This window comes from Alosa sapidissima, chromosome 6, assembly GCF_018492685.1.
Source record: "Alosa sapidissima isolate fAloSap1 chromosome 6, fAloSap1.pri, whole genome shotgun sequence".
Classification (NCBI taxonomy): Eukaryota; Metazoa; Chordata; class Actinopteri; order Clupeiformes; family Clupeidae; genus Alosa; species Alosa sapidissima.
In genome coordinates this window covers 14939679-14950900 of record NC_055962.1, presented here as the reverse complement: position 1 = coordinate 14950900, position 11222 = coordinate 14939679, and the positions used below count along the sequence as shown (strand labels likewise).

General features: G+C 46.3%; 1 protein-coding gene and 1 pseudogene across 1 annotated transcript; one reads left to right on the top strand and one right to left on the bottom strand.

Annotated features, from left to right (window-relative positions):
* The first annotated feature begins 422 nt into the window (after positions 1-422).
* LOC121711981 lies at positions 423-4967 on the top strand (annotated as a pseudogene).
* Positions 4968-8275: 3308 nt separating this feature from the next.
* On the bottom strand, positions 8276-10539 carry LOC121711980 (trace amine-associated receptor 3-like). The gene is made up of 3 exons (XM_042095883.1): positions 10296-10539; positions 9780-9896; positions 8276-8295 (listed from the first exon to the last, which is right to left on the bottom strand). Exons 1-3 carry the CDS (start codon positions 10537-10539, stop codon positions 8276-8278), a joined length of 381 nt encoding a protein of 126 aa, XP_041951817.1.
* Positions 10540-11222: the final 683 nt, after the last annotated feature.

Below are 11222 nucleotides of genomic sequence, written 5' to 3'. Positions count from 1 at the left end.
CATCACTGCACCCTCGATTGAAGTTTACCACAGTTGCCTAAATATGTGCAGATTCTTTTAACTTTTTTGAACACAGATCCGTTGTTCATAAGGCCATAGCATAGGGCCTACATACAGTATGCACGTACTGTTTGTACAACAGGGCAGGAGCACGCAAAATACATCATTCAATCTCTATGGACGAAATTCTCGCTTGACCCACCGGCAAACGCGCTGAGACCAAGTCGGGGGCCCCCTAGCGGCTCGGGGCTCCAAGCAGTTGCTTGGTTTGCCTGTTGACAAGGTGCGCCTCTGGCACCACGGTTTCTTGGTCTGCTACTCTCCAGCAGACAATGGACACTGGACAATAGGAGGCTTTTCGCACCTGTCCCTACTTCCCATCACAGCCTCCCTCAGTCGCACAGTCTCAGTCATTCACCACGATGCCCACAGGGGGACCGCTACGCCCGCCCTACGAGGGCCCATTCCGTGTTTTGGAGGCTGGGGACAAATATTTTGTGGTGGACATGGGCGGCAAACCGGAGCGAATCACAATTGACTGCCTTAAACCGGCTCACTTGGACGTGGCCAGGCCCATTGACATGGCCCAGCCCCCACAACGTGGATGGCCTCCAGCTCTGCCTCCACCCCCTAGTCACCTCCCTCCCAAGCCTCCCACACTCCATGCCCCACATCCATGCCATGACGGGACACCTGCCGCAGTTGGGTTTCCTTGTCCTTCGGAACAGCACAGCCGTTGTGGCTGGTTAATACGCCCACATAATGTAATCAAACATTTGATAACTTTGTCATTCACGCTTGCCCGCATTGCATGCAGTTTGGACGCGGTGTTAGAAGTACTGTATTTTCCCGACTATAAGTAACACTTTTTTTCATAGTTTGGCTGGTCCTGCGACTTATAGTCAGGTGTGACTTATATATAAAAATATAACTTAACATGTTGTTAAATGTTAATTCCTGCTGACTGACATGAATCTCTGCATGAACCAAGGTAACATTACCGTCTACAGCCGCAAGAGGACACTCTAGGCTTGTGATTTGCTGGCTTGTTATGTTAATTTGGCCTATTCAGTTTCCCAGGCACTTCCCATGTTCAACACAGCCAACTGCTAGCATTTCGCTAAACGCTAACAAATTACACAGCAAAGGACAACAGCAGTTCAAACGAGGGTAAGCAAACAAACGTCTAGTCACCGTTAATATTCCACATTTGGCAGAAAGGACACATCACAACAAACTGCAACCAGGAACTGACATTTTAATTTCCTTGTCACCAAGCTAACCAACATCAAGCTGGCTAAACAGTGTAGCTGAATAACTGTGTTATGTTAACATACCTAGGACACCTATTCAGCCTGTTGTTCTGTGTGCTATTGCAGGGTTCTCAAGTCTCACGCAATGGGCGAGAGACACACCTAATTCAACAAGTTTACACACTCACACGCCACACCTTGCATTTCTCACGCAGAAATATTACTAGGGATGTCAAGGTATCTGCATAATTCGCCTTATTCACCCGGCGGCCAGAATGAGGCTAAAGGGTACACTTGCCATTACACCTAAGTCCAACAGATGGTGGTGGTAATGCACTCCGTTTGCAAACTGCCAAAAAAAAGAAGAACAGGCCAGTGAACCCTTCTTTTTCGGTGAGCTTTTTTTTGGCAGTTTGCACACGGAGTGCATTACCACCACCATCTGCTGGACTGAAGTGTAATGGCAAGTGTACCTTCGGGTACTTACACCCATCGGGTGCCTGTCAAAGGTTTCTCCGCAGTGGATGTCCAGGGGATGGACGGGCTTGGGCTCTCCGCCCCACCGGCAGTCGAGGCGTCCGTCGCTCATCATTTGCACCCTAGCCGGAGAACCTCCCTCTCCGCGGGTAACCTGACACTGCCAGGGAAAATGGACCGCTTCACGGCGTCCATTTATCAGAAAATCTACAAGTCGTCTGGCCTCGCGGTTAGAGCCCTCAACGCTACCACTCTTCTAACAGCCTACCAAGCCGAGCTGCTGGACGAGATGGGGTCCCAGCTGGACTCCGGAAACCCGAATCCAGCCCTTTGGGAGGAGATATGCTACATAACAGATTTGAATCTCCGCACCTCAGGCGGCGCGATCCAAAGCTGCGGCCACACCATGGGACTGGCCGTCGTGGGTGAGAGGTCATTGTGGCTGAATCTATCAAGCCTAAACGACAAAAAAAAGGTGGATCTCCTCGATGCCGAGGTTGACCCGAAGGTGCTTTTCGGCCCAGCAATCGCTGCAATGCGCACAAAGTGTGACCTGCAGAAGAAGGAGAACGAGGCGTTCGATGTATGTCTGCCTCGCAAACAGACACCCCACCCCGCTTCGACGGCTCGCGCCCCGACACCATCTCCGCAGCAGCCGAGGGGATTCCAGCAGCCAGTCAGGCCACCCAGACCCCAACAGGCTGAGCAGACCGCGAACACCCAGCCTAGGGCGTCAGGCCCGAGGTCCTGGGCGAGGAACACCTTCTTCGCGGCCGCCGCCAGGCACCGGCCTGGTAACCCTCAGGGGAACAAGAAGAGGCGGGATACTTAGGTGTCTCTCGCCAACGGGATGAACAGCCAGCTCCTAGGGCTACCTGGCTTGTTCCCCCCCGCCAGCAGCGCTTCGCCCCCTCCGCAAAAGAGGAGGCGTCTGCAAGCGCCAGAAACGCCAGCTCATTGTGCTTCGGCCAGAGAGAGCGTAATCGAGTGCCCTCACCCCTCGCAGTCACTCACGGAGTCTCACTGCAGGGTAATGTCAATAAAGTGTTTACAATGTGTCATGGCCAGTTCAACTTCCCCATCTCACAGTCAGTTTTCACAAGCACTCCCGCACACACTTTTTCCCCAGCCCCTCTCGGAGCTCCGCTGGAGAGGAGAAAAGTGCGACCGGTGGCGCCAGATAACCTCTGGTCGCCACCAACATTTATTAAACATATTAAAGTTTCACCCTCGCCCAGGCCCTCAGCCTCTGGCGCAGGGAAATTCACACGCAGTGTTTCACCTCCCTCTGGCACACACCCCGTGTTCGCCAGAGGAGGGCGCTCCAACACAACGAATAAACCACATCGGCCCCCTTGCTCCCCAAATAGAAGCCTGGCGTGCGTGTGGCGCCCCCCCCGAGTACTCTCCACCGTATCGAAGGGCCTTCGATTACAGTTAATAAAGAAACCACCTCCTTTCAACAAGGTTTTAGTTTCAGAGGCTCTGAGGGGGAATCAGAGGGGGAATCAGCTCGGGTTCTGGAAGCCGAAATAGCTTCCCTTCTAGAGAAGGGAGCTATACAAAAAGTCCCGAAGGGAGAAATGGAGAAGGGTTATTACTCCCGTTACTTCCTGGTTCCGAAACGGGACGGGGGGGCTTCGCCCCATCCTCAATTTGCGTGTTCTGAACGGTCATTTAAGAAAATTCACCTTCAGAATGCTCACTCACAAAACACTGTTCAGCTCTATCCGGCCAGGGGACTGGTTCACTACGGTAGACCTGAAGGACGCATATTTCCACATAGGCGTGCTACCTGCACACCGGAAATATCTGAGGTTCGCATATCAGGGCACAGCTTACGAATACCTGAGAGTCCTTTTCGGGTATGCGCCTGCGCCCAGAATTTTCACCAAATGCATCGAGGCTGCTCTAGCTCCACTGAGACACTCGGGGCTCAGGATATCAGCATTTATAGACGATTACCTTCTATGCTGTTCAACTAGAGAGCAATTGGAGCGAGACACGGCTCGTCTCGTCTCCCATCTCAGAAATTTGGGCTTCAACATCAATCTCACAAAGAGTTGTTTGACACCCTGCCAGAGGATAGAATATCTGGGGGTCCAGATAAATTCTATCTCCTATCGCGCTATACTGTCACAGAGACGCGTCGAGTCATTTCGGCAATGTCTGTCTCAATTCCACACAAGAGGGCATGTCCCATTCAGAACCTCTCTTCGTTTAGCAGGCCTGATGGCTTCGACCCTGGCTGTCATTCCGTTGGGGCTATTGAGAATAAGAGACTTTCAGCGTTGGATATTAGGGCTACGTCTCTGCCCACGGAGGTATCTGCGCCGCAAGGTGTCGATCACTGCACAATGCCTCGCAGCCCTACGCTGGTGGCAGGACCCTGCGATCTTCCTCACGGGAGCCCCCCTTGGTATGGTTTCTCTGAGAAAGGTAATAACAACAGACGTGTCCCTGACAGGCTGGGGAGCGGTGTACGAAGGCAGAACAGTAAACGGCATCTGGCCTCTGCACCTCCGCAGCCACCACATAAACGCCCTGGAGCTATTAGCGATGATTTTGGCGTTGAAACACTTCCTCCCCTTCATCCACAACTGTCATGTTCTAATCAGGTCGGACAACACGACCGTGGTAGCTTACATCAACAGACAGGGTGGGACGCGCTCTCTCCAGCTTCACAGGCTAGTGTGCGGAATTGTGTTGTGGTGCAGCACGCATCTCGCCTCGATACGCGCCACACACATTCCGGGAGTCCTAAACAGGGGGGCAGATCTCCTCTCCAGAGGGAATCCCCTCTACGGAGAGTGGAGGCTTCACACTCAGGTGGTCGAGATGATTTGGGAGAGGTTCGGCAAAGCTGCCGTAGATCTCTTCGCCTCGCACGAAAACGCGCACTGTCCCCTCTACTTCTCTCTAACAGACACAGATGCTCCCTTGGGTGTGGACGCTCTGGCTCACCCGTGGCCAAACGTGCTGCTTTACGCGTTTCCACCGATGAGTCTCATCTTACCCACGCTCGCCAGGGTATGAGAGCACGGCCTGTCACTGCTTCTCATAGCCCTCCTTTGGCCAGGGAGGATGTGGCTATCAGAGATAACGCAACTCCTCTACGGAGAGCCGTGGCAGCTTCCTCTGCGCCGGGACCTTCTCTCCCAAGTGCGAGGTCAAATATTTCATCCCCAGCCCGACCAGCTAGCTCTTTGGGTCTGGCCCCTGAGCGGTTCAACTTGAACGCGGTTGGTCTCCCCGATAATGTGATCACCACCATTCAAAGCGCTTGAGCACCCTCCACACGCGCCCTATATGATAATAAATGGCGTGTGTTTGAAAAGTGGTGTGATGACAAACAAATCGTGCCCTTCCAATGCAATGTTGCTAATGTGCTGTGTTTTCTACAGTCATTGTTGGACAAGGGTAAGGCCTTCTCCACGATTAAAGTCTATTTATCAGCCATCTCCGCCTGTTATGTGGGGTTCGACAAAGCGTCGGCGGGCAAACACCCTCTGGTGTGTCACTTTATGAAGGGGGCACGCCGTTTACTCCCAGCGACAAAACGTCTTTTCCCGTCCTGGGACCTGTCCGAGGTCCTGGAGGCGCTCTCTCATCCGCCTTTTGAACTGATGGACGGAATCGAGTTGAAGCTTCTTACGCTCAAGACTGTCCTCTTACTGGCGCTTGTGTCAGCTAAGCGAGTGAGTGAATTCCAGTCAGTGCATCCCTCTTGCTTGCAATTTAGCCCTTCATTCAAAAAAGTGGCTTTACAGCCCAACCACGCTTTCGTTCCGAAGGTCGTTGAATCATCTTATAGGTGTAATTCTTTTGACCTGGACACGTTTCACCCGCCCCCCTTCTCTTCAGAAAAGGGAGGCGAGGCTCCATTGCCTGTGCCCAGTCCGTGCCTTACGCATTTACGTGGACAGGACAAAGATACTTAGGAAAAGTAATCAGCTGTTCGTATCATGGGCTACTTCACATCAGGGACTCCCCATTTCATCCCAGCGTTTGTCTCACTGGATGGTGGAGGCTATTGGTTTGGCTTACGAGGCGAGGGGCGTGCCGCTCCCGGTGCGCCTCAGAGCGCATTCTACAAGGGGTATTTATACGTCCTGGGCGCTGTTCAGAGGAATATCAGTCCGTGATATTTGCGCCGCAGCTTGCTGGGAAAATCCCCATACATTTATGAGATTTTATAGACTGGATGTTACTGCGCCCTCACTGGCTCAGGTAATCCTCAGTGTTGGTGCCCGTTTGGTCTGACTTGGACACCAAACTTAAATAGTGTTCAATGTGTGTTATAAGTTGGCATGTCACGTCTGTTGCGAACTCGAGCATACAATCCGGGAGTTGGCTATATCTCCCATAGTGAGATACTGAGCGAATGTTTGAAAGAGAACGTTAGGTTATTCACATAACCCCGGTTCTCTGATAACAGAATGAGGTATCTCACCACACTTCCCTTCTTGCATTCACGCACGGGGAAGAGCGCATGCTATGAATGATGAGTAGCTGCTGATACTGTAGTATATATATGGAGGGCGGCCCTCCGTATCACAGCTGTGATTGGTCTGTCTGCGACAGACGTGGTGTAATTGATAGGGATGGGCAGAACGAGGCTTTGTGAAACAACGAAACGTTCGAAGCAATTGCGCCGGAATGTGTCGAGGTTTCGAAACAATCCGACACACGTAACTCCATGGTGACATCTAGTGGCCAGTTTTGCTAACATTACATTTTGACCGTGAAGCACAACTGCTTCAGACGAAGAATATAAATAGCCAACATGGAACGCAAGATTTCGTCCACAGCCACGTGGTTCAGTGGTTAACACACTTGCATTCGGCCGGAGCGGCCGGTGTTCGACTCCCTGCTGGTGCTTAGAAATTTCAGGCTAGTATATGCGTTCAGTAACTAGAACATTTTTATATCTGCCAGTTAGATGTTTTGTTATTTCAGTTTCATAGTACATTATCCTTTGGAATATGCTGGAGAGGAAAATGCTACAATGGTTTTAAAATGTAGGCTATGCTTATGGCCCAGGGTTTTTTTTTGGAACATGTTGTAGGGAAATAAAGGATACATGTGAAGCAGGTTAGACTAATCAGGTACAACATGGGAAAAATAAACAACACATTTTTTGTATGTCAACATACATTTTTATTATAACAGTTGTTCTGCCGTCTTGGCATTTAATCTGTTTCTTGTTTTTGAATAAACCTCCCCAGCCTTGGAAAAAATTATTTCACAAGGCACACTTGTTGCTGGCATGCACAAATATTTTTTTGCCATCACAGTTAGGTTTGGATAAACCACTCTCCTCTCCTGCCAGTATTTCAAAGGGTCAGCTGTTCTTGAAATAAAGGCATCAGTCATATATTTTTTTTACTTCTGCTACTATCTAAATATTAACGTCACTAGACTATCTATCTAAACTATCGCTCACTGTCTGTCTAGCCTGTCAATTAATCTATATCACTAACCTATAAATCGCTATATCTTTATATGTCTCTATGTCGCTATATCTCTCAAAATCTCTCTCCTCACAAAAAAACCACAAAGATAGGATGTGTTTGAATGACTTTTAAGCATTCTGGGACTTTGTAATTTAGATCAAACAGGTGTTTAGGCTATTCGGGTAATTGGCTCACGCAGCAAGTGTGCCACCTGTCCAAACCAAATTGAAACACCACGAAGCCTCACTAAGCCATGGTCACGTGACATGGGCGTTTTGAACCACACTTCGAAACACTGTTCGAAACACTTGCGTTTCGGAAGCTCAACACTGTTTCGAAACGTCAGCTTCGAGCGTCACATCCCTAGTAATTGATGCTTCCGTGGTCGGTCACGCCAGAGGGCGTCTCCCATAGTGAGATACCTCACTCTGTTATCAGAGAACCGGGGTTATGTAAACTATTTTTTTCAGCAGTTTGTGAGACAACATTTCAGTTGTGTATATAAGCGCTTTTCATTTGTATATGTGTCAGGTTTTCAGTATCGTATGTAAATTAATTTCAAATGTGTATGTGAGAGGTACATTTTCAGTTATGTATATGAATGCATTTCACTAGTGTGCGAGAGAGCGTTTCAATAGTGTATGTAAAAGGTTTCACTAGTTTCAATGAGAGCTTTTTCGTTGTGTATTTGAGAAGCTAATATTTCATTTGTTTGTGTGAGAGCATTTCAGTTGTGTAGCCTACTGTATGTGTGAGGTGTTCACTATAGTTTGTGAATGCTTCATATGTGTAAGTGAGTGCATTTCACTAGTAGGCCTATGTTTGAAAGCATTTCAGCAGTGTATGTAAAAGGTTTCACTTGTGCATGTGAGGCTTTCATAGTGTGTGAATGGTTTCATACAGTATGTGTGTGTGAGAGGATGTTTTTCAGTAGTGTATACGAGTGCATTTTACTATGAGTGTGAGAGCGTTTCAATAGTTTATGTAAATGGTTTCACCAGTGTATGAGAGGTTTTAGTTGTGTATGTTTTGTCTTTCTTGTTAGTAGTTTATTCATCTCTGCAGAGAAGTATCATATGCATCCTGCAATCAGGATACAGAGACAAAGTCTGTGCACCAAAGAGACAATCAGTTATTTCTCATAAACACATTTATACCTTGCATCGTATCGTAATATCATTGTATTATTACACCTCCCTGCACACACACATGACTTAGTCAATACAATGAGTTAATTAAGAACCAATGACATTAAAACTGGGTTAAGAACATTTCTATCATCATTCCATCTTTGTCATTTCCCCCTCACAGCATGTGCATTCGTGTGTGTGCGTGTGTCCGATGTGTGTCTGTGCTTGTGTGTGCATGTGTGTGTCTTTATGTGTGTGTGCGCATGTGTCTATGTGTGCGTGCGTGCATGCGTGCGTAGTGTACAATCACTAAATGTACACATATATTAATTTATTGTATGCCCCCCCCCCCGTGAACGAAATTCCATGAAACTTGGAATGCACAAACTTGACACTTAGAAGGTGTCATAATGATCCTACACTTCAAATTTCGTACAGTCACTAAATGTACACATATATTAATTTATTAATTATATACCTTCGGTGCTAGGCCCCAACAATCCTTCCACAAACTATAGGGCTTCGCACCTCTGGTGTTCAGGCTCTAATGATAATAAACATTATAGAAACAATGGCGCTTTCGCACCTGGTGCTCGGGCCCTAACAAGACGGTAAATAACACTAGAATAACTAAAATAAAAAAGGTTGAATGTCAATTAAACAAAATACATTTGCATGTCCAAATAAACATGTTAAAACATACAATGCATAAACTGTAAACTCTATTAACCAGCCCAAATGGAAGTAAATGCGATAGTACTTGAGGGAGAGAAAAGAGACAAAGAACCAAAGGGCACAGGCATGGGAACTGGGAACTTAAAGTGGGCCTCAGTCAAAAACTGCTATGCACAAAACTGACATGAATGTACTATAATCAGACGGCTGCCCATTACTGTATGGATCAATTAGAGATTTAACATAAGTAGATAACATTCATAGTTATTTATAGATTTACAAGAGGCATACAATCCGAGTTGGCCAGAACATGCTGTGCTTTATAGTCAATGCATGAGAGTTTCTATGAATGATAAAAAAAATAATGGAAGTCTTTGGGTGTGTAAAGATCAGAGAGCCTTTTGACAGTTGAGGTTGGGGCGATCACTTTCACTAATGTTCTCTTTCTCTGACCATTGTTATGCATTAAAAGATAATACATATCCTTCAGCCTTAGGCCTACTGAAATGTTACTCATGTGCATTATAACATATAATCAAAACTACATACATTGAGGAGCTAAATATTTTAGATATTTCACTGTGGCCCAGTTTTTGTAAGTACATTGCTAAGAGAGGAGTCACGACGGAAAATCCTTAATGTGAGGATGAGCTTTGCACATCTTCTGAACCAGGGGTAGAGGAGAGCATAAATTATTGGATTAATTGCAGAGTTCAGTTGTAATATAATCAGAGTTGTATCTGTAACGTGAACAACCATTGTAGCTGGAACAATGGTACTTAACTGACTAATTATAAAATATGGCAATAAACACATGACAAACACAATGACAAGAATCCCAAGTTTCGTGGCAGCTTTCCTCTCTGAATGTTCTCTAGGAAAAGTCTCTCTATACTTTGTAGTACCTGAAATGTGTTGTTCTCTGGTGCACCTAATGCTTATGGCATGTTTTCTAGCAATAACAAATATCTTGATGTACAAAATAATGATGGCACAACATGGTAAGAGGAAAGAGACTATAAAGTCTATGTTTGCCCAGATCCCAAGACTTTCTAAACCTTGGTCCTCTGTGCTTATTGCAGTGAAATAAGAAAAAGCCAGGTTATACATAAATGAAATAAACCACATTGAGCAAATTACAATAGAAATGACTTTGACTGTGACTTTCTTTGAGTACTGAAATGGGTTGCTCAAAGCATAAAACCGATCCAGGGAAATTAAGGCCACATTGTAAATAGACAGAAATGTAACATATGAAGAACACATGAAGGCTACGTAATAAAGGGTTGTATCAATGTGCAAGCCTGGATTCTTGAACACCAACTGAAATGGCACATCAGCTGTGCCAACAATCAGATCAGCTGTAGCAAGTGAAACAATTAAGAAGTTTGTTGGTGTGTGGAGCTGCTTGAAGTGTGAGATAGAGATGATCACAAGCATGTTTCCACAGACGGTCAAGACGACAAGTGTAGCTCCACAGGTATAGAAAAGGAGAGTAGAAGGTGACACCTGAAAATCTTGGTTTGTGTTGTTGGGGTATAATATCATGTTCAGTTTACTCACAACAATCAAATTCATTTTGCTGAATTAAATGCATTTCATGAAATAATAATAATAATAATAATAATAATAATAATAATAATAAATCTTAGACAGAATAACATTTACATGTCCATTTTGAACTATTGCTACTGTGAGAGATCTGATTGTGGAGTGTTGGAGGTAATGGAAAAGCAAGTTCTCCCTCACTAAGTGGGAAGGCAATGTCTTGCTGCATATATCTCCCTCTCTTGGTGTGGCTAATTTTAGATCTTACAGTGATGCTAGCAGGGACACTAGGACAAAAGTCTGCGGGGACGGACATTGTATCTTGTCAGTGTCGCCCCCAGAAAATTGCGGCTACCACTTATATTACTAATATATTATAATTATATTACGGCTTAGTTGCTAGTAACTTATCTATCCTGCTGGCTAAGGTAACATTTTAAATGGAGAAGTGTTTTTTTTTTTTAATTACAACTAGCTGTGGATGTTTAAACTAGCAGTGGATGTTTAAACTCAAGTGAACTTGCATAAGTATAAGTTAAGTGAAGTCCCTTAACTGCTAGCCACTAGGTAGGGCCCGTCCCAATACCTTCCCTTCCCCTAGATTTTTGCCCTAACCCTCGGTTTTGCGCGTGCAGGTGTAGGGGTAGGGTGTCCCATTACTTTAGGGAGCAAGTGGGAGTGCT

Excerpts from the sequence above, each read along its gene's own strand:
- LOC121711980 (XM_042095883.1), bottom strand. The coding sequence starts at position 10,539 with ATGATATTATACCCCAACAACACAAACCAAGATTTTCAGGTGTCACCT. Across the intron at positions 9,897-10,295 it reads GTTGGTGTTCAAGAATCCAG|GTACTACAAAGTATAGAGAG; the intron begins GCTTGCACATTG and ends AACACATTTCAG. Across the intron at positions 8,296-9,779 it reads ATTGCCATATTTTATAATTA|ACTTTGTCTCTGTATCCTGA; the intron begins GTCAGTTAAGTA and ends TTTGGTGCACAG.